This window comes from Hemibagrus wyckioides, linkage group LG21 (assembly GCF_019097595.1).
Source record: "Hemibagrus wyckioides isolate EC202008001 linkage group LG21, SWU_Hwy_1.0, whole genome shotgun sequence".
Classification (NCBI taxonomy): Eukaryota; Metazoa; Chordata; class Actinopteri; order Siluriformes; family Bagridae; genus Hemibagrus; species Hemibagrus wyckioides.
The window spans coordinates 9246686-9271454 of NC_080730.1; the positions used below are offsets into that span (position 1 = coordinate 9246686).

At 37.1% G+C, this 24769-nt stretch overlaps 2 protein-coding genes across 2 annotated transcripts in view; one reads left to right on the forward strand and one right to left on the reverse strand.

Moving 5' to 3' along the window:
• Window positions 1–24769, reverse strand: part of syn2b (synapsin IIb) — a 66158-nt gene that overhangs the window by 11863 nt on the left and 29526 nt on the right. The window contains exons 2-6 of the mRNA XM_058373547.1: window positions 16809–16866; window positions 12888–12979; window positions 9839–9995; window positions 9110–9199; window positions 48–110 (exon numbers count right to left, since the gene is read on the reverse strand). Of these exons, the coding sequence (XP_058229530.1) occupies window positions 48–110; window positions 9110–9199; window positions 9839–9995; window positions 12888–12979; window positions 16809–16866 (460 nt within the window). The remainder of the gene's footprint in view (window positions 1–47; window positions 111–9109; window positions 9200–9838; window positions 9996–12887; window positions 12980–16808; window positions 16867–24769) is intronic.
• Window positions 1315–9014, forward strand: LOC131342531 (metalloproteinase inhibitor 4-like). Its single transcript, XM_058373548.1, has 5 exons — window positions 1315–1577; window positions 5435–5529; window positions 5933–6047; window positions 6615–6739; window positions 7719–9014. The coding sequence occupies exons 1-5, from the start codon at window positions 1451–1453 to the stop codon at window positions 7905–7907; spliced, it is 651 nt and encodes a 216-aa protein (XP_058229531.1). The 5' UTR covers window positions 1315–1450; the 3' UTR covers window positions 7908–9014.

The following is a 24769-nucleotide window of genomic DNA, read 5'->3' on the forward strand; positions in this document are numbered from 1 at the left end:
CTGCATTCTCGAATTAGAAAAAGCTTCCACTTAAGATGGTGTCCTACCTTTCCCATGCCAGAGTGAGCATGTCCGATCTTCACCACCACCGGGAATGTTGGCATGGAGATCTGAAACACAGATCGAAAGAAATAAATAAAGAATGAGTTTCCTGTTCCTCTGATTTCTATTGCTTCTAGTTTCATGAGATGTTATAAATCGTTAGCATGTGCACAGTTCTAATATACTATAATATTCCTAATTACTAATGTTACTAATATTCTAATTAGTGATAAACTAATTTATTTCCTTACAGTGGATTACCAATGTACAGACATAATATTCAGAAAAAAAACACATCATTCAGCAGGCCCCCCATCTTCCATTGCTTCATGGTCCTGTTCTGATGCTCATGTGTCCTTTGTAGGTGCTTTAGGCAGTAGACAGGGGTCAGCATTGGCACTCTGACCGTTCTGTCCCTACACAGCCCCATATGCTGCAAGCTGTAATGCACTCTGATGTTCTGACTACTTTCTATCATAGCCAACATTCACTCTTTCATCATTTTGTGCTTCAGTAGCTTTCCTTTGGCATCAGACCAGACAGGCTAGCTTTCATGCCACACACACACACACACACATTAGTGAGCCTGACCCAGTCATCTAGCCATTGCAATATGGCCTTTGACAAAGTCACTCAGATCTCTACACTTGTCCATTTTTCCTGCTTCCAACACATGAACTTCGACAACTGACTGCTCACTTACTGCCTAATATTTCCCACCATTTGACAGCTGCCATTGTTACGAGATAATTACTGTTATTCACGTCATCTGTCAGTAGTTTTAATGCTATGGCTTATTAGTGTATTAGCTTATAATGATCATGTTACTGAATATAGTACATATAGCTATTAATGCTAATGGGAACTAATGGGAAGACCTGCCTTCTGCTTTGTATTAATACAGCACTGAAATAAGGCTGAAAACTGAACTAGACTATTAATATGAACCCTGTCACTGTCCTGCACTTCAACAGACCATTCATTCATATCTATATGCACAAGATACAAAAGTAAATAAATAAATAAATAAATAAAAAAAAAGCACAAGGATACAAAACATATGAAGGTAAACATCCAGACACACTTATATGTGAAAGTATAAAATAAACATAGATTTATCCCAAGACTGGTATTGCTTAATAGCAGTTGTTGGTGCCTTGGGATTTTATGCCTATTTTCTTCCTTTTTATCCATGCAAACTTCTCAAACCACTTAGCAGTCTGTAGGAGGGGCACAGACGAGTGCAACATAAGAGAGAGAGAGAGAGACAGAGAGAGAGTGTGTGTGTGTGAGAGAGAGATAGAGAGAGAGCAGCAGAGTGTTACATAAAAGTGCCACAGTCAAGGATAGGAAGTGAGTGTGTTTCTTTCTCTCTGAAACTTTTAGCTTTCTTTAAAACTCTGAAGTAATGGAACAAGTAAAAGTGCAACTGTTCTTGCTGATCGTCCTGGCATTAGGCATAACAGCTCCAACGGCTGAGGGATGTAGCTGTGGGCATTCACATTTTCAAGATCATTTCTGCTATTCTCCAATAGGTATGTACCACACACACACACACACACACAGTTAAGAAAAAATGACATCTTGACATATACAAAATGTTATGTGAATTTTGCTATACCGGTATTCTTATAACAAAATACTTTAATTGAAAGAAATATTTCCCTCTAATTTTCTCAGGAAATCCTCAGTGGAATGATTTTCCAGGCACAAATTAGAACCAGACCTAATTCTTTGGTATCTCATTTAACAAACCCAGAACTGTATCATCTCTGAGTTTTCATATGTGTCAATGAGCGTTTTCGAAAGTGAGGACACATATATTGCTTTTCAATGAGCTGTCTTCGCAACGTACGCTTTAATAACTTCCCTTGACATCCCGTAATTAAAGCAAAGGGACAGGCTGTCTTGACGATTTAGCAGCATGTAGTTATTTGCTATTAAACTTCACAGTAAAGGGTTATTTGTTCAAAGGCTTATCCTTCTTGAGCAACCTGCAATGGTAGTATGTAGTATTGCCGATTGTTATTGCGACTTATAATGTAATACCTATTAATATATACCGAAAATACTCGTTTTCCCAAATTACAACAAACGTGTCAATAATGCTTCAGACTGCCTTTTTAGAACAAGTTGAGACGTTTTAGGAAAGAATGAGACACTTCACCTCGTTCATTCAATCATTTTTATTTTGCCAAATAAAGCAGTCCAGTTTGACTCCCTGTCTTCACTTACAAAAGTCGACCCTCTGCGGGTTATAACATACCAAGAGAACGATTTGGAGCAAGAGAAGATTCCCCTCACAAAACAACCTAAAACACAATGAGTTGGTTGTTGTTCTGATGATTAGTTCTGACGCTCAATTAATCTACCAGATCATTCAGTAATTGCTGCACATATCCTGAATTCCACAAGGAGCTCTATGCTCAAATATTTACACAGTTTAACTTTATTACATGCACTGTCTGTCAGTGTGTGAGATTAAACATAGCAACGTTGCTTGAAATGCTAGAGAAATGTCGTTGCACGTGTGATGAGAGGAATTGGATAAATGATGTGTGCAGTGAGTGAGGCAAGTGATTTACATGATGGAATAATTGTTCTTTATAGCCATTATAAGTGTAGATCTTGAAAATCGGCCGGGAAATGTTACGGAACCGCACATCAATATACTGTCTAAAGAAGCTTAAACGTTGTATAACCAGCAAACACTGTTCAAAATGTAATATTAATAGAAAAATATGAGTGTAGGCATGAGTATCTGTTCTGCTTAAGGCAATTTATGTAAATGAAGCCTTTGGAAGGCTCTCTTTAAATCCTGCATTCATTTATTTCAGTCATAGTCATAATATTCCAAGAAACCATGACATAATATTAATACTAAAACTTTAATAGTAAACATAAAATGGGCAGAAACAGGCTTATGCTAATACCTGTCCTATGCTATTCATTTCCTGAAGTGACTTTCATATGTAGTAAATTCATCCATCACAATGTACTTTGCACCTTCAGGTAGAAATGCCCCCAAATTGAATATTCCTAATAATATAAAGACACAGTTTTCTGTATTTCCTGTTAGTAAATCCGTTCACACATATTTCACAAAAGGTGTCTTTTAACAGACATAAAATTGTAGTAAATCAATGGCTATGTGTAGATCGTGTGTTTATAGTAAAAGCCAGCACATACTGTACATTTGTGGTGAATTGATTGATATACACAAAAATGAAATGTTTAATACATCATTTTGACGTATGTTGACAGTCACTGATCATCTTCAATCAGGCTAATCCACTAAAAAATCATCAAAATAACTAGTTTAGCTTCCTCATAGAAAAAGGGGCTAATGGAGAGTTGATGCAAACTCCCTTTTATTGTCTTCCCCTGTTCCTACAGTTTAGTAATAATTTCACACACTTATGATTCTGTCCTCATTCATCAGCCACAGAACTATCCCTTGTACTTGCTTCACTCAGAACCCTCCATCACAAAAAGGCAGTTCAGCTGCTGCAGAAACATCCTAACATCTATCACATCCCCTGGGGGTGTACCACCCACCTTAGTTTTCACTAATTCAACCTTGGCAGAAATCTGATCATCTGTTGCTAATCAATGCGCCCTACACGAATAGAATGGAACTTTCCAATGAACCTTTTATTTTAGTTTAGCCTTCCATGTTTGTTTATATCAGTGTGCAATTGTGTATGTCTCTAGTTTGTCCTTGTTCTAGTATTTCACATCGTTCTCATAAAACCCAGGCTATGAGTTTGATTTTGAAATGCTTATCATTAAGTAGGTTTCTAGGACGTAGTATCAGCTAGTCCAGGAATAAAAAGAGACAAGCAGGACATATATACACACCAAATCTGGCACCAAACTGGACACACCGATTTATTCTATTCACTTCATGTTAAAAGCAGCTGCAGCAGCATGTGTTACATAACTAAACACCAAGCCTATGAACAGTCATCACTGGTATAATGGTGAACCTGAAAACCTGGACTTGGTGCAAGTTCTTTGAACCCACAGGAGTAACCCTGTAAGCCAGCAGTGAATAAATTGCAAATAGAAAGGGAAGGTATACACAGTGCTAGATAAATTGAGCCAAAAAATTTCAACTGGATTTCACAGTGAGTCCATGAATTTGCTCATTACTATCAATGGTTTATATTTAATCCCATTTACGGCATTGGACATAGACTCTACCTGCGAGTTTCACCCGTTTACAATCATTTAGAAAACTAATGATCTAATTTATCATCAAAGCCACAGTATTGTATTGTTTAGGTTCTATGAACACCAAATGGATGGATCCAACAAACCTCGTTTTAACATCAACACCAACACCAACTGCCAATCTGCTTCGTCATCCAAAGATGCTACAATTCCATCTCCCACTGATACCTTGCTACCTTGTGCCTATAAAAAGACTTTAGTCTGGTTTAAGATCACTTCTGTTACATTTTCCTCACATTAGCTTGGCAAATGTATATTGGCTTTGGCTTTGAGGACTGGGCTTTCACTTACTATGTGTTTGGTTACCAGCTGCTAGAATCTCAGTGAACAGAAGCTCTTCTCATTGGAATGGTTTGGTTTCCTTCTCAAGAGGAATGGTTTAGTTGTTCTGAGGAAGTCTGAGACACATTGTTTGTTCACCTGCAAATTGCCATGCACAAGGCCAACAAGAAGCACAGTAATATCAACTCATGCAAAGGGTCTGGCTGTGAACCACCATCCTCCTGCTGAGTAAAAGAAATTTTTTTGCTCCATTAACTGGATGCAAATGGATTCTACCTGGTACAAAAATGTCGTCTAACCTGCATTTAATTTAACTGTGGATCTAGACCCAATGCCAGAGATAGGGATGAGTCTACAAGGTGAAATATCAATATGGAATCTATCTTGAACACTCACTACTTTTGGTCTTCTACAATATACTTGGTTAAATTTTGAGTACCTTCAGAGGACATACTGGACCTTGTAACTGATGAACACTGATAGCCATAGTTTAAAGAGTACTGTGTTAGATTCTCTAGCTGTCACGCTTTTCTCAATCCTATCACACTTTCCTGCACCCACCTTGGTCCTGTTTCTCTAACAGCACTTTGTGTAAATTGTGATCACTGGCTTTCATCATTGCATCCTACAGAGATACTAGAATTTTCCACTTCATTTAGGCAAGGTCTTTTAATTTTCCTTTTAATTTCAAGCCTGTTTAATTCACGGTTGCTCCAAAACTTATTATCAGATCAATTCAAAGGACATTTATATAGTTTGATGTGTTATATTGATGACTTACAAACAAAGAAGTACATTAACTTTGCAGCAATTTGTTCATAACACATTTAAATTCCTGTACTTTCTACACTGTGTCCTTCTCCTGCTTTTTTAGTGTTCCGTGCTAAGGTAATTGGGCAGAAGATTGTATCTCTGAGCTCCCGCTTATATGAGGAAAAGATGATTGAGTACAAAATTAAATTAATCAAGGTGAGTTGTCCTTGCCCTAGTGCATTCATGAGTAAGGAAAGCTATATATATTGTGCATAAATTAAAATGTTGTATAGATCCAAAAAATAGTTCTGTTTCTAATCTCTGTCTAATATTCTATCATGTCGTTTTTTGAAACAGATGACAATGTCTGCCGGAAATGTTCTATTAAAATGTGCTTAACACAGTACGTTATAATCAGACTGCATGTTTTGAGCTCGAGTGATTGAAGAAATAAAAACAAAATACTCAACAAGTTAATAAAAATCTCATTGCCTTGTAATTTGACCTGCGACTAATGATAATTTGACCATCTGTCCAATAAAGCTGAAAATCAAAACAAAACAATTGTAATTTTCCATTGCCATTTCCTAATTTTTTATTTTTATTTTTTGCTTTGCAGATGTTCAAAGGTTTTGACCAAGTTGATACCATTCAGTACATCTATACCTCAGTCGAAGAATCCTTGTGTGGTGTTACCCTGGATGCCAAAAACAAGGTCCAATATTTGCTTTCAGGTAATGATTCAGTCATATATGTCAGGACATTACACATGTGCAGGTTAGCGTGGGTTAGAATAATCTAAAGCACAAGGCAATGTCAAAATCCAAAATCAGGCATGACGAGGATAACAAAACACGCCAGAAGGTTGGATCTGGACCAAACTCAAGGGAACCTTTACTTTATGATGTGGTTGAAAGTAAACAGTGAATATAAAGGTGCACAGGGAGTGAGTGTGTAATGGGGAACAGGTGTAGTGCAACTAGATGCCTGGTGAGTGTGAATGTGGAAATGCAGCTGTGTTGTGGGAATGTGGATGTCTGTTCCAGCCATCGTTGTAGCCCATGATGCATTCTGCGAGATGGAGTTTGGTGTGTGAGAACCTGCCATTATAGGCATTCAGTCCGACTATAAATTTATCCTGCATTTTAAATGTCTCGAAATGAAATTTGCTGTTTTGCTGGAAAATGGTTTGGTTAAAGATGGACAGAATGAATTTGATGTCACACAGCATGTATGTTTTCATAATGCAATGTCTCGGAATAAAAGCAGGCTTTTATCGTGTCTTTAATTTCATTTCACAGGACATCTGGGGCAAGACGGAAAAGTGGTAGTCGAACTATGTGACATCATTGAGCGTTGGGATAATCTCCTGCTGGCTCAGAAAAAGAACCTGAAGTACAGATACCAAAAAGGATGCGAGTGCAAAGTAAGTGTTATTTATTTCTCATGGGTCTCATAGCGCTGTTTTCCCAAAATCTAAAAGACTTGCCCGGAGTTCTACATCAACAAATCTCATAACCTTTAATCGGTATTACTCCTTCTTACAATTTAAACAAATTAACACACTAGTAACATTGTTCCCTGTATCAAATTAATTACTTTGCATTTTTTAACCCCTTTCCTATCCTATTTCCTGTCCACCACGAGAGACTGATGAGGAGCGTGCTGATATTCTCAAGATGGTAATGATGCTAATGCTGTCGGTAACAATGCACAATCCCACGAAGGACTCTGAACGTCACCTGGTAGCTCAGAGCACTATCGGGAGTTCTCTTATTGTCGTCCTCGAAACGAATGCCAGTGCCTCTGCAATCCTCTGTCCAAACACTTCACTTTTTTTTAGTGAACATAATCTTCTCAGTCTCAGCATGACCATAAACACGCACTCTTGGCTTTTAAGAGCTATAGGAAACTTCGGTCAGAAAGAATCTTTCTCTTACATGTACATCAGTATAAATTATGCTTTTCTAGCCAAAATGATGTTAATTTACACATCCAATCAATACATTAGCTCCTGTTTTTCACCCCATGGCCTGCTCCACACTTTGTGCTCGTCTCTCTATTTTTCCCACATTTCTACTATGACCTCTACAGGTAATTGGATAACGATTGGTTAAATAGCCCACAAAAATAAATAATAAAGTAAACAATGCAATAAATACTTGGCAGTGGTGAAAGAAACACCCTAATAAAGACTATGCATTCTAACATAATACCGCATTGTAGCATATAAACAGAATAGAAAATAAACAAAATCCCACTGGATTACAGATATATTTATTATACTACTGATGTGTGATTTTCTATGTCTCGCATCCATAGAAGGTCTAATTAAGTATCAGCTATTTTATTGAAGCGCTTTATTTCAAACATTGATTTTCAACCTATGCTGTTTGTACTTCCAGATTTCCACCTGCTCCAAACCCCGCTGCCGTACCGTGTCTGCAAATGAATGTGCATGGTATCCGTACAGCAGACAAACTCTCCATGGCGTATGCATGAAACGGACCAACGGCACATGCAACTGGTACATAGACAAGTCTGACTCCCATACACAGCACAATGTTGGACAAAATAGCATGGCATTACATTAAGGGTTGATAAAGAAAACCGAACAAGCACTAATCCCCAGCACTCATCCTGATCTTAACCATTCATAACGTCTTATACTTGGCTAAGGGAGATTCTTCTAAATGTGCCCAAAGTCTCTTCATTCAAGTAGAATATGATCATGAGTTCATGCGACTGAAATTTCATGAATCACCCTTTAAAGCTCAGCATGACTATAAACTTCAGACGCAGGCAACTAGAGAAATTACGCACAAAGCATTGCGAACTAAACATTTTTTCCTTACCTGTTTAAAGGTCACAGCAGGAAAACTAGAGTGCTTAATATTTAAAAATATAAGCTAGAAAGCTAAAAAATGAGCTAAAAAAAAATATAAGCTACTTATTAAGCTAACGACTATGCTACTTCGAAATGGCTTGAGGCCAGTGTGTATAAAATAGTAAAATAAACTATATGAAGCAAGTAAACATTTTATTCATTTTTCTTCATATCAAGCACAGTTCTATTGAAATAAAAAATGCTGCCTGTTGCTCAGTCCTCCATAAAATTGCACATAGACATAGATAGAACACAATTTTAACACAATGCATGAGGCTTCTTGAATTGAAGTGTTTATAAACTAGCTATAAAATGAAAAGTTACATACTTAATACTTAATACATAATACTAATTTCTACTTACATACAGTACGAATTATAGAATTATCACACCCTTCTACAGAAAGGGGATAAAAATGGCATTCGTATAATCATCACGCATGAATTTTACACAGAAACTACTTACTGTCTACAAACACTCAATAGCGTGTGCAAAAATTACTTATTGCCTGTGTGACATGTGTTCATGTCATATATTTATATCGTATATTTTCATTATGAGTGCAAATCATTCTAGATTCCCGATTACAGTCGGGGAATCACTTCTATGTAGAAAATCTTTTAGTTTTTACATAGGGAATTTCTCTGCATATTTATATAAAGGCTATGAATTAAACCAGCTTATAAATATGTATTACTACAGAACTGATGTATCAACATTTCTTTTTTTATTTCTCTTACTGTAGAAAAAGGAAATATATTCTCTTTTACTGATGCCAAGAATGTTCAATACCGTATCTCATTAAAAAAAAAAAAAATCAGCCTGATTGGTGTCAGATGTTTTTGAAGTATTTGTGTATCGTTATAATTAATATTAAGAGTAAATTATATAGTGAGTAAAAACACTTACCATGTCCTTGTAGTTTGGATAGAAAGTTTGCTCAATAAGAGGAAATTTTTCAGGTCCCAGCTTCTTATAGGTGCTTATCAGTTGAGCAAACTGAGGAAGTAAAAAAAAAAACAATAATAATGGAACATTTTCGATGATGAATAATTTGTAGATGTTTATTTTTTTTACACTGTAACAAGTGCTACAACAGCAAAGCAATATTGCTATAAGTATGTGAACGCCTGAAGATCACATCCATATCCATTAATATGGAGCTGTGTATGAAATTCTCAGTTAATTAGCAGTTTACTCAAATCAGCCCATCTGGTACCAACATCCATGCCACGGAAATCATATTTTCTTTCCCACCATTCTGATCTAATGTGAACATTAACTGCAGATTTTGGCCTTTATCTACATGACTTTATCTGCATGATTTAGTGCTTAGATGAAGCCACGCAACAGTTTACCTTAAGCCTTTGTCGATGGAAGAATATAGAAAGTAGTGCACTAAATAAGGCTTATTTTGGCTTTGGAATTCACAGCAGTAGTACTTTCTTAATGTCGTGGGTTTTCTTTTACACAAAAACACCCATGATTATTGTACTGACACTAATTGATATACACTGACTTTTCATGTGAAGGCCTGAAAATTACACTAATTCAAAGTGAGCATAAAATGCGGTAGGAAAGTTTTAGAAACATTTCACCTCTAAAATGAAAATTCATTCATGCAGAAAATGGACTCACCGCCCATGGCTTGTCACAAAGGTTGTAAATAGACTCGAGTGAATTCACGCTGGGAATCCCAGCGTATTGTAGGCCGATGATCAGATTACGAAAGTCCTCATTCTGGGCCATGCTGAAAGCATGCTGTCGGACCAGTACAAAGTCAGGCTTGAAGGATCTGCAGGGTAAACACTGTATTCATTAGTGCTAATGTCTAATTCAAAGGTTTCATAACAGCTTTTATGAGTTCATGTTTTTTCTCATATCAAGTATGCTTACTAGACACAATTTCTATAACTATTGTCTCACAGATCCTCATGTGTATGACTCAAATCACCCAAATCTATCCATCCATCAATCCATCCATCCATGCATTATGTGTACCGCAGGGTCAGGGTCGGGGACGCCCTGAATAGGGTGCCAAACCATCACAGGGTAAAATCAAGCACGTACTCGCACACCCAATCACACACTATGGTCAATATACACCGTTCAGGCATAACATGAGCACTGAGAGGTGAAGTGAATAACACTGATTATCTCCTCATCATGGCACCTGTTAGTGGGTGGGATATAATAGGCAGCAAGTGAAAAATTATCCCCCAAAGTTGATGTGTTAGAAGCAGGAAAAATGGGTAAGCGTAAGGATTTGAGCGAGTAAGGGCCAAATTGTGATGGCTAGACGACTGGATCAGAGCATCTCCAAAACTGCAGCTCTTGTGGGGTGTTCTTGGTCTGCAGTGGTCAGTATCTATCAAAAGTGGTCCAAGGAAGGAACAGTGGTGACAGGGTCATGGGCGGACAAGGCTCATTGATGCACATGAGGAGCGAAGGCTGGCCCGTGTGGTTCGAGCTACTGTTGCTCAAATTGCTGAAGAAGTTAATGCTGGTTCTGATAGAAAGGTGTCAGAATACACAGTGCATGATGGGTCAGGGCTGTTTTGGCAGCAAAAGGGGGACCAACACAATATTAGGCAGGTGGTCATAATGTTATGCCTGATCATTGCATAGATGCCAAACAGACTACAACACATGTCTTTGGACTGGGGGAGGAAATCTAAGCACCCAAAGGAAACCTGTGAAGCACAAGGAGAGCATACAAACTCTGCGCACTGAATTGAACCCCCAACCCTAATTTAAGAATGAATCTAAAATGGAATGCTTATGCTCATCTGCTCCAAAATGCATCTTCTTAATTAACAGTAACATTGCAGTTAAACAGGAATGTTTCATTTGGGAAAGCACACCATGTCTAAACCATAATAAATCTCACAATTTGGTAGAGTGGCCTTGGAGAGAGGCTGTAATGAGGATTCCCATAACTAATCCAGACATTTTAAACGTGCTTCACTTTCTGTACTAAGTACACTCTGTACACTCTGGAACCTATATAGTTTTATCAGTTAGTTGGGACTGTGCGTGTTATAGTATAATAATAATAATATATAGGGAGAGGGAAAGAGAGAGAGAGAGAAAGAGAGAGAGAGGAAAATAAGACCCAGAAAATAAACATGGCCTATATGAGACATTAAAGCAACTGAGGTAGAAAGAGATACTAAGTTTCAGAGAGTAGGAAGAAAAAGAAGGCAAGACAGTCAGCTAGGTCTCCTCAGGTCAGTGAGCAAGTGTTAGCTCCTCTTTTGTGCATGTGGTTGTTGAAGAATAAACACTGAGCCTATTTGAAAGCCTCTGTGCACACAGAATTTCAATGAAGCCCAATAAAAAGCACAAGCAAAAAGAAACACTAGTAGAATGTGTTGTGGCTGTAAGTGTTTATACAATGCTAGTTTCTTAGCAGCCACCAGTACTGAAATGTATTATTTAATGTTATGTAACAGAGCGTTTATCAATAGTAATACATGTGGTGTATACAATATATATATATGTATATATATATATATATATATATATATATATATATATATATATATATATATATGTATGTATATATATATATATATGATCATATTTAAGAAAAACCTGAAATTTGTAAAATATGTTTTATATGATGTTTTAGTGATACTAGCGCTAATTTGTTTCTCGGTGAGGAAGGAATCGTTTTCGTACAGCATAATGTCACAGGGGGACATTGCTAGCGCAATTACTGATAAAGGGGATTAATTGGAAAAGAATTAGTCTGAAACGTAAGGATTTGCTTCTGAGGATACAGCTTCTTTTCTGACTCTCCATTTTCTAGCAATGTTCAATGTCATATTAATGTAATGAGAAGTCCAATGTAGAAGTGGAAAGAAGCAAACACTGGGCTCAAAGATCCAGGATGCAATGCAGCTATATGACATAGTGGTTAAATTCCCTCTATCAGCAGGTCAAAGGAAATGGCATTGTGGGTAAAGTAGGAAATCATTAACCAAAGTGAAAGTAGACCACTATTATTATAAAAGAAGAATTTCTTTTATTTGAATTGAAGAATTTGAATTTCATTATATAATAAATCTTGCACACCACTAAAGATAATTCATTATAGCTGATTATAAAGACTTATTCAGGGATCATTTAGGGAGGAGTTTTCCTTCCTGTTAAGCTCACAGCATATATATTTAAATGCCCGATGGCTGCAATGACTGAGATAAAGACAACCATCCACAAGCACGGACAAATACATTGGAGAAAACACCCACACCCACCCACACACACATTTAAACTCACACAAGAAGGATTCACACACGTCTGAACATGTCTAGGTTGTGGTAATATCCTGCTGTGCGAAGCAGTCTGAGAAAGTTACCTGTATTATTATCATACCTTTCCTTAAACGTTATTGGCTTTTGTTTCATGCTCATATGTGTCGTGTAAGCTGTGATTTCGGTTTCCTGTTCTTTGTCTATCAGGCTTGCTCTAGAACCCAAATAGGTTTTACAGTTTGTGCTACAGGAAACTACCTGAGCTGTGAAATCCAACAAAGGTGGTAAATGTTCATGATCTCAGTCTCACAGTAGACAGACAGGTTTAGATTGCTCACCACTATTGAATGTGCAGAATCCTACAACATTGCATATCACATACTATTTTGATAATATTTGCTTAAAATATGTGTTCTAGTTCAACCTACCGAACAACTTTAGTCCCATTCCTGATGACCTGCATGTCCACGCTGCAAGTTCCATTCGCGTGTGCAACGAGGTTGATCTCAGAGAATTCAGCCTGAAATATGAGAGAAAGTTCAAGATATTTGTAATGCATTTTTAACAATAGAAACTGGCACAGAGTGGCTGTGAAGAAATCTAGTACCGCAATAAGCAAGACAAGACTTACAAGACAACACAAGGAGGACCACTTGAGAAGAACCAGATTTAAAAGGGAAATGAAATAGTGAGATTAGAAATAGCCTTTATTTGTCACATATACATTACAGCACAGTGAAATTCTTACTTCGCATATCCCATCCTTAGTGGTTGGGGTCAGAGCACAGGGTCAGCCATGATACAACGCCCCTGGAGCAGAGAGGGTGTTGCTCAAGGGCTCAACAGTGGCAACTTGGCAGTACTGGGGCTTGAACCCCCAATCAACGACCCAGAGCCTTAACCACTTAAGCCACCACCACCGCATAAATAATTACACTTCTACAGCTATATACAATAAATATAACAGTCTGCAGATCATAGGTTATAATTACAGCAGCAGTTCTTATGTAGAGGTCTACAGAGTACGGGTGAGATTATCTAATACTTGGGTGTTAACTGTTTTTGGGAACTGCAGATATTTAGGATAGCCATGTGGAACCAACTACAGCAATAGGAAACGAGGTTACAATTGCACACACATTCCTCCACAAGTATCAAGAGGAATCAGGCACGGACAGAGGTTCGGAGACACCGCAGCTGTAGAAGTTTGTAGGATAAGTAGTTTCAGAATAAATACATCCTAAACATATTTTCTTGGTGTTTCATTTGCTTCATGTGTTTTGGGAGGATTTGGGAATGCTATCTTATAGATGACACAGTGACAGAGACTGGTGAGTCTCTGACCAGTGGCAGATGGGTGAGTGTCTATATGATGTTGAATTATACATGATTATCCTGAGATCCCAATGATCCTGACCCCTTCTGCTCTCCAGACCTGCTCGATCCATCCTGATGCCATTCGTCTGGTTGAAGTTTCCAATATTTGGAAACCATTTGCTGATGCTTAGAATGGCCCAAATGGACAGCTTGGGGATACATGACGGTGCCACTTAGAAACCATGAAGATAGCTTTGGACTGCAATTGCTAGGAAAGATTTAGGACTGCAATTGCCACATATTCTGACAAACAAGCAAACAAACTAGCAGAAAAAAACACCATAAGGTCTATACATTTAGATCAACACACAATCTTTGCTCCTATTTGAGAAGAAGTAAGAAAATATGTAATAATTCTGACGTCAACCAAGGTTTTGAGAAAATAATTCATTTAACCCATACTGTCGGAAACATATGGAGAGGACATTTGGATTACATTCATACATGTGAGTCAGCTTGGTCTAAATAATTAGGATGAAGGCATGCATTCAGGTCAAGATGTTACAGCTGCAGATTATATAAAAGGGACGACCAGACAGGAAGCCAAATGTTCCTCCTCTACTTTACAAGAGAGATCGTTCATAAAATGTATTTAAAAAGTTGTTCTACCTCACAACAAAAAACAATACTAGATAACCTCTCTTACTTTCCTACTTCAACAATTTGTTAAACAGCAGCTATATTGAAAAGCCATTACTAAGTCATTAGTCATTACCCCAACATGTAATTTCACCAACCGCATGTTATATCAGTTTTTTTCTGCTACAAACGTTACAAAACATTGTGACGGTAGATTCGTCATTTTAATTATAGCTTTCCACGGAATGATATAAACCTTTCAAAACCGTGTTGTCGTTCACCCTGAATGTTTTTCACGTGTAATCAGTGCAGTTTGTCTTGTTAATCCCTATTTTCCATGCTACAGTGAGGATTTTTGTTTCATTATTTCTTGTCTGTAGTTTGAGATAATTATGCTGTGTGCATGCAGCGATGATGAGTCGGGTGGTGAACATTCAATCAATGTGAATAGAAAGGGTGAATGTCTGAGCTGAATAGCATTTACTTGGAGCTTAACAATGATCAGCCGGCTGGGGGGCAGCTAGTACTGAAGTAGTCTTTTATTTCTGTTTTGTGCAAGAGATACACCTATAAATCACACCACTCCCCAAGTGACTAATGCCACAAACGTATGTTGACTTTTAATGATTTACTCACACAGTGTTTCCAGGTGGTACACTTTTGTAAATCTCGGATCTCGAACCGGTATTCAGACCTCAGACGTAACTACAGACTAAAGTGCTTTTCAGCAAGCTATGCACGAGTTGCTGTATATAAAACTGCAATAATAACTATTATAAAATAAAATGTAAAATAATAAAATGCATTGGATCAAGTGCTATATTACAAGCTGCTGGATAAAGATAAAGCTATATTGTTAAATTAAAAAAATCAAACTCGAAGTGAGTAATGTGCTGAATCACAGTTAGGTCCAGTTGTGTCGAAATATATTGGAAATATACTCGACTCCTACTAGATTGCCATCTTCTCATTCATATATATTATCAGATTATGATATTTTTCAATGGTTTAGGTGCTTTTGAAAAGCTCAACGTTGAATGCCCTGACTCAGAGTTTCGCAATCTCAGAGTTTTTGAACTACATGGCCCCTAGAAAATCAACTTAAGCATGTGAGAAGCCGTGCAAACCTCCAGGAGTAAATATTCATGCAGTGGTAATACTTTACAATAATGGCAACATGAATAATCCTACACTATTACCTGAAATAATTCTTACTAACCATGAACTAATGATGAATAAAGGCATGTACTAATCACAAACTAATGAACTAATGAACTACGACGTGAGTCTTATGAATTCATGCGTGAATAACGACCACTTGTACAGTTTTGTTGCTATAATAATATGCTAATTTACATGTGAATTAAATCAAACATGTACTGTAATAAATAATATGAATTAACTGTGCATCATTTCATATAACAACAAATAATTTCATCTCAGCCCTGCAACATCTCTCCATCCGTTTGTCTTCTTCAAATCCTGCTGTAGTATTAGTACATGCTCCGGGTGGCTCGGGCTGGGGCACTGCTCTATTGCTCACAAGTGTCAACTATTTGAAATTACGCACTTTTAATTCACATTATTTCTGATAGAGAATGTTTGATTTAGTTTACCATTGGGTGTTAATTAATACATGACTAACAAACATGTACTAGCATGTATTTAAGGAGGTCATGAATTCATAAGACTTACACTGTAGTCTTGATTAGTTTGTAATTAGTACATACCTTAACTTATCTTTACTGTATATTTAAGTTTGCATTAATTCAGGTATTAGTGCAGGACTACTGTATTTATGTACTGGTGTCGTATGTAGCTTTGGGCCACCTACTGCCCATTCAGATCAAATAAAAAAGCTAACAGATGCAATTTAACATTCATTTGGCTAAAACTTCTCTTTTAGTTACATAAATATAGACCACCGATGTGAATGATTCTATTTTTGAAGCAGCAAGGTTCCTAAATTAGGACATCGGCTAGAGTCAGTGTTTAAGCTAATGCACACTCAGACACACTTAAACTCATGAGTCATCGTCTTTACAAGACTGCACGCTTTCAAGGTGATCTTAGAGGCATAAGCTTCGGCAGGCCAAATTACACATCACTGATGGGTCTACGGCATAATGAAATTTGCCACATGCTGCACAGTTCCTGGAAACTTCTGTGACAATTGTTAACCTGATTCGATGCAGTTCAACTTGAGTTGCACAGCATGTTGTACAGTTATGGAGAAAAATGTTCCTCACCGCAGTTAATGTGATATGATATAAGATAGGAGACAGTGACATAACCTTTCATTCTAAATGTCCGAAATGAAGTCTGAAAATGAGCAATATCGTAAGCGTAATTGTTTCATCAGTCTCATCAGTGACTGTAGTAAAGTATCTTACCTGTTCCACTCGGATATCATATTCTCCTTGGACCTTTTTCCCACGGAACAGTTTTGCCCTGAGAGTAAGAAAGAGGTTGAAATAAATTAAAACCATTTAAACCGAGGGCATACCACAAGACCACGAGAATCAAGTTTATGATTCCAAGATAATATTTCCTGCAAGAACATCGTGAGATATCTTGAGAATCAATTCATCCTTTACTGTCATATATAATTAAACATATACAAAAACATACATAAGGACATACACCATGAAACTATGGCTTTAATATACTTTTACTTTCTGAGTGGAAACCAACTTGAATTGTTGTTGTGTGTGTAGCCTTTGAGACATAAAATGAGACATTAACATTTGTACATTTGCTCAGAATAGTACAACGCCTTGCATAAGTATTTTTCCCCTATAACCTGGAACTGAAACAGTTTTTTTAGGGGGTTTGTACATCAATTTAATTGGGAATATACCCCATGAATTTAAACAAAATTGCTTGTAATACTGAAGGATTCAGAGTTTTGTTAGAGAACATACAGGATCATGAAGCCCAAAGAGCTAACAAACCATGGAGCTATTTTCACGCGATGAGACACATGCTGTTCAATTTTTTGATGAGGTTTCTGTTGCTAAGCATCTAGCCGTAAACTTTCTAACACCACATCATTTCACACTATAACTCCACAAAGCGGGGGTAAACCTGCTTCAGAGCCGGGTTCCATAACCCCAGGGAGGAAGCAGTGCTATCCCTGCACCTCAATTACCAGTATATAACACTCCTCTACCCAATTTGGAGTTTAGAACGATGATAACCGGGGGTTAAACACAGTGTGAAAAGTCACTCAGAGTTTGGTTATATACCAATCTTTGTGCATCCCATACAACACCACTGAATCTATTATTAAAAATGGAAAGAATATGCCTAGACATAGTCATACACCAGCTGCTGTCTGAGGAAAGAGGGCAAGCAGGAGGCCAAAGGTAATTCTGAAAGAGCTTAAGAGAGTGACAGCCCAGATGGTCAACTCAGACAACCACAGTCTATGTATAAAACTATATAGATTTTTGTTCAGCTTCAATATAATGGGCTATTTTTGTACTTTCAAGTCATAATCCCAAATAAGTTTCCAGTTCCAGGTTGTAACAATACCAAATGTGAGTGAGAGTTTGTGTGTGGTTGTATATAATACTTATGCAAGGCACTGTAAGTGACCAGAATATATAGATGCTCAGTGTTGCACCTTTGTGAAGGGTGTCTTATGTCTGTTACTGCAATTTACAGTTTCCAACGGTATACAGCGGTATATCTAGATAGGATACACCCTGTGCTAATCTTATTTAGCCCTAGCTTTTAGTGAGATTTTTGCTGATGCGATACACTATATTGCCAAAACTTGAAGTTGTTCCATGATGTTGAAAACCTGAAAGTTGTTTAGAGCCCAGAGCCAAAACTTAAAATGTTTTGCCAATCAAATCATTAGGCTGATTATGTTCTTGGCTACACAAGTTTAAAGTATCTGTGGCTCATTAAACAGATAAAATACAAAAACTGGAAATAAATCAATGTGACCTTTTTTCCAGTATGTTTTTTCCACTTGAGTGGGTTTGGGTGCGTAGACTACACCCACTCTGCAAAGCCAAATTGCAGTGATACATCAGCCAGAAACTAGGTTATTTAAATGCAGAGTGCAGCAGAGTACAGATCGAAAGAACTTCATTTAGTCAGTCACTTTCATTAACTGCTTTATCCAGGTCTGGGTCACTTGGGCTCCAGAACCCGGGAGCACTGGGCATGAGGCAGGGATCCACCCTGGAAAGGATTCCAGTCCATCACAGGGCATCATCATGCACACACACACACACCTATGTACAATTTAACATTGCCAGTCCACTAGAACATTTTTGGGTGCTTAGAGGAAATTGTTGCCGATACAGAAAGAACCTACAAAATTCTCCACAGCTCAGATTGCAGAACATGGAGTTCTGAGGTGAGAATGTTATCTTGCTGCCTCGATCAAAAGAAATGCTCAGGTAAATAACTGCTAATACGCACAAGAAATAATAAATTATTCTGTTTGGGTGTACTTTAATATTTCTCTATGTACCATCTGTTTGTACCATTAACAAAATCACTCAGTTCTCTTGCCTCACTTTTCAAATCAGTGAATTCTGTTAATTGTTTTTATTTACTTTATGTCGTGTACAGGTTTACACAAGTCTATTAAACACATACTGAATTACTTTTGTGCATTTAACAGACTTGGATCAAATTGTACGGACGTTCAAACGATGCCATGAAATCGTGATTTTGTAATGAAAAGACGTGCTTGATGAAAACACTTGTTAAAGGTACGCTCAAGCAAGATGATTGCCAGCGTAAATGAACTAACACGAACAGAATTGCTTCAAAAACATTTCTGAAATGGATTCGACTTATTTGTAGTAACAGGGTCTTGGATGATTCATCATGTACTAAAGCGCAAATTGAGAGATACACACTCTTAATGTAAATTTGTTGCTACTTTTTTTTGCATTTGGTGCTACACAGAGATAAATTACTTTTAAAACAAATTAAAGATGCCATACAAGGCCAGTGGGGCATGATATAACCCACACATCTGGCTAATTAGGACACAGGCAGGTGTTAAGGAGGATGCTGTAGGTAGTCTATGTGGAATTCACACACACACACACACATACGCACACACACACAATCTGTCTGTGTGCCTTTCATAATGTACTCACACACAGACTTCACAGTTAGAGACAAAAACACCACCCACATACACAGACACCTATCCCACACCACGCTAAGCTAGTATATACTGACTTCCCATTAGACTCAATCAATCTTACTTATTGTTCACTAACTGTCTACAACATGCACACACGGACACTCGCTTCTTGACCACCTCGATACACAAGCTGATGAAGTCCAATATCCTGCTGTGTTGCTGGACAGCACTAATCAAACTGTGTGCTGTGGGAGGAATCGGTGCTGTTCAAACCTCTCTGTAATCAGCCTACTATATCTCAGTGTTTATAGTAGTGACTCAGGTTAGCCCTTATCGAGTCTCAGGTCATTTAGTTTAGCATTTGCTATCTGAGGTAGTGTAGGTTCTTTCAATTCTGCGGTAATTGACATTAGCATTTGTTATGAAGTGTGAGGTAATTAAGGTTAGCATTCACTATTAAGTCTCAGGTCATTTAGCTTAGCATTTGCTATCTGAGGTCATTTAGGTCAATATTCTTCCAATTCTGTGGTAATTTACATTAACATTTGCTATGCAGTCTGAAATAAGTGAAGTTAGCATTTGCTGCCAATTCTGAGGTAATTTACATTAACATTCACTATGAAGTCTGAGGTAATTTTTACGTTAGCATTCACTATTATGTCTTAAGTTATTTAGCATAGCATTTGCTGTCTGAGGTAATTTAGGTTAGCATTCTATCAATTCTGTGGTAATTTCCATTAACATGTGCTATCGAGTCTGACGTAATGAAGGTTAGCATTCGATATCAATTCTGAGGTAATTTACATTAACATTTACTATGAAGTCTGAGGTAAATTTTAGTTAGCATTTATTATTGAGTCTCAAGTCATTTAGCTTAGCATTTGCTATCTGAGGTAGTGAAGGTTATCATTCTTTCAATTTTGTTGTAATTGACATTCACATTTGTTATGAAGTGTGAGGTAATCAAGGTTAGCATTCACTATTAAGTCTTAGGTCATTTAGCTTAGCATTTGCTATCTGCGGTCATTTAGGTCAGTATTCTTCCAATTCTGTGGTAATTTACATTAACATTTGCTATGAAGTCTGAGGTAATTAAAGTTAGCATTTGCTGTCAATTCTGAGCTAATTTACATTAACATTTGCTATGAAGTGTGAGGTAATCAAGGTTAGCATTCACTATTAAGTCTTATGTCATTTAGCTTAGCATTTGCTATCTGAGATAATTTAGGTTAGCATTCTGTCAATTCTGTGGTAACTACATTAACATTTGCTATGAAGTGTGAGGTAATTAAGGTTAGCATTCACTATTAAGTCTTAGGTCATTTAGCATTTGCTATCTGAGGTAATTTAGGTTAACATTCTATCAATTCTGTGGTCATTTACATTAACATTTGCTATGAAGTGTGAGGTAATTAAGGTTAGCATTCACTATTAAGTCTTAGGTCATTTAGCTTAGCATTTGCTATCTGAGGTAATTTAGGTTAGGATTCTGTCAATTCTGTGGTAATTACATTAACATTTGCTATGAAGTGTGAGGTAATTAAGGTTAGCCTTCACTATTAAGTCTTAGGTCATTTAGCTTAGCATTTGCTATCTGAGGTCTATCACTATCACGTCTGAGGTCATTTAAATTAACATTTGTGGTGATTTAGGTTAGCATTCGCTAAGTCTGAGGAAATTTGTGGGATAGCATCTATATCAAGTCGGAGGTCATTTAGGATATCATTCAGTATCAATTCTGAGCTAATTTACGTTTACATTTGCTATCAAGTCTGTGGTAGTTTAGATTAGCATTCACTATTAATTCTAAGGTAATTTACGTTAACTTTTGCAATCAAGTCTGAGGTAATTTAGATAAGCATTTGCTACCTAGCATGAAGTAATCTTGGTTACTGTTTGCTACCTGCTCTGCGGTAGTGTTAAAATTAATTTAAAATTTAGATTTATCATCAAGTAATTTAGATTTAGATTAGCATATTGTCTAGCAAGTCTTAGATCATAAGCATTCACTATCAGGTCTGAGGTGATTTACAATAATCTTTTAATATCAAGGGTGAGGTCATTTTGGTAAGCATTCACTAGCGAGTCTGAGGTCATTTAGGTTAGCACTTGCCAGCTAGACTCAAGTCATCTCGACTAGCATTTGCCACTTACTGTAATTCTAAATAATTTACGTTTAGGGGTAATTTGGTCTGGCATTCGTCACTGACCTCTGTTTTCTTTTATATAAACAAAAATTGCTTTATTAAAATCTTTGCTTTGTGGCACAGTAAACTTAAATGTTGGAGAAAGGGTCTAGGGTGTCACGGTTTACATTGTACCATCTAAAACTAATTGCTGCCACCATCTTTATAACAGCTATAATTACTGCTTAACTTCTGGAACTTGGCTAGAAAGTTTAGAGGAGAAAAAAAACAACTTGTTGGGAAGAGATATGAGTTCATTACCACATACCAAGCAGAAAGTTCAGCCACACAGTATAAATTCATGCAGACAATGTACAAGCTGAGCTAACGATTCTAAAAAAAAAAGAAACATAATGTAGAAGAAAGCACACTCCTTATGATAGCAGATGTGAGGAGATCATCCTCAGTTTAGAAGGACCGGCTACCTATAATGGTCACAAGCTGCTAAGCAGATAAGTACATATTGTGGTCTGGTGTGTATGAGGAAGAAAGAGATCTGTAGCTGCGTAATGGCAGTATATATTACAACTACTGTATCATTATGAGTATTCACACAACAAGATATCATAGTGCATCTCACCGCTCCTGGTGCTCATGTTTATATCACAAGGTTTTTGTTGCTACTCTATTAACATTTGCTCATTCTCCAGATAGCACTATCTGTACAATTTATGCCTTTGGCTTACCGACTTAACGAAAAACTTTTTTAAAGCAGCGAAAAGGGCATATGTAGTTTTTGTCTCATTAAAAATTAAACCATAAATGTATTACAATAGAATAATGTCAATATTATAAATTAAAATGAATTGAAAATTTGAAAATGAATAAAAAATAAAATAAAATCATCAGCAGGAAGTGCTGGCTACACAGCACAGTTACTTAAATCCATGTGTAACATGGTAAATAAACAGGTAGCCACCATTAGAACCAGTATTTCCCTCTCTTCCAGACTAGTGGCTATTAGTTGATAATATGATGAAGTTTTTTTTCCTCTGGCATGTCTACCTGCTCCCAGGCTGCAGTTGTTTCTCACTTTTAATAACCCATTGCTTTATCCTGGTCAGGGTCACAGTGGATCCAAAGCTCATACCAAGAACACTGGCCTCAAGCAGGCCAACCTGGATGGGAGTCCAGTCCATCACCAGGGCACTACGCACACACAAACTCACACACATATTCACACCTAGGGGCAATTTAGTGTACCCAGTCCTACACGTGTTACGGAGGTGTGAGGAAATCAAGAGAACTCAGTGGCAACCTGTCCAGACACCGGAAGAACTTCACCACCGGAAGCACAGAAATTCACAGCAGACAGTAATCTGAGCTCCAGATCAAACTAACGACCTTCTAGCTGTGAGGTGACAATGTTACACCAGACCACATTTGTCAACCTTTATTATATCAGCCACAAGCTAACACTAATGTACTCTGATATTAGAGGTTTTCACAACTTGTTTCTTCTTACTTTCAGATGTGCAAGAACAGAGGAAACCAATCTCAAGAAGCTTCTTAATATCTGTTTTGTCTGTTCTTGCATTCTTACATACATCATTGATATCTTTCGCATGTTCTTGCATTCTCATGTACTACTGATATTCTAAGGAAGACAAATACTGAGAAGAGTTAATCCAGAAGGGTTGTTGATTCTCTACAAATTTGAAGAATGCATCAGTTGAGGATGTTTCAATGAAAACAAATAGAAAAACACAGTTAAATGTAGAAATATAGAGAAAGAACAGATAAGGAGACTTATAACTGATTCACAAGGTGAGACAATATAGATAAATTAGGTCGTTTTTTAAAAACAACAGGCATCACTGATTAAATTATAGAATGAAAGGAAACTAAAATAAATTAAAAATCATATGCAAATAAGGTTTCAAGTAATTGGATATGCATGGACTTGCACACAGACTATTAATAACAAAAAAAAATCTGCTCTTGGACTATTGGTTATTCTAGAACATGCACTGTTATAAATATATATATATATATACACAGTTATATATTATATATAAACCTAACATAAACGCAACAATAATCAACTTTTTGGGAAATTTCTCTGCAATATCCTTCTAATTATGGATAGGACTGAACATGTAAAAGCTCACAAATTCTGCTAATCTTGAAACAGAATTAAAAAGAAAATGAATGTGGTTCAGAATGTAATAAAACCCACCATTTAGAGAAAAAACAGTTTTAAAAAATACAATCTGATGTTTCTTGTCAGGAAGATGTTAGAAGGAAATTGGATGTGTATGTCATAATAGCACATCAGTTGACATATATATATCAGGAAACAAGCCTTCAGGGATAAATGAAATTATGTGATTGTGTTGAATGCATGCAGCATATGCCTTTCTTCTCCTGAGCTCGCTCTTGGCAAAAAACTTTCTTCCGGAATGTGAAGTCAGTTCTTTGCATTCTTGGTACTGAGAAACAGGCTTTGACTTGCTGAGGAGAAAAAAAAACATTACGGAATTGAGCAACTATATTAATGGGTTAAAACACTGTAGATGCCATATGTTTGGTGCTTTGGCAAGCACAGGAATATACATCATACATAAAGTTTCACATGATAGCATAGGTGCATGTTTCAGGTTCATAAAGCAGATCCTAGGATGCTCTTTTAACTCAGAGAACTTATTATGTAGTGCTGGCTATGTTAACAGGAAATAAATATGTATTAATGGTGTAGTCAAGGAAGTCATTAAGCAACAATCATTGACGTGATGGCATATTAAAAGAAATCAGAGAAGGAGGCTTGGGATAATGAGACCAAAAACCATTTGCTGAGGTTTTGGAAGATTGTGAGTCCAAATCCACATGATGTCACAGCCATCTATGGCTAGGAGCCAGTGGAGCAGAATTGGCCTTAGTCTTTGGGTGGTAGCGATGACGTGCCCTAATAATAATAAAGTATACTATGTTTTTACTGGAGGCAGCATGGTGGCTTAGTAGTTAGCACTGTTGCCTCACAGGAAGATTGTCCTGAGTTTGAATCCCGGGTTTAATCAGGCAGGGCCCTTTCTGTGTGAATTTTGCA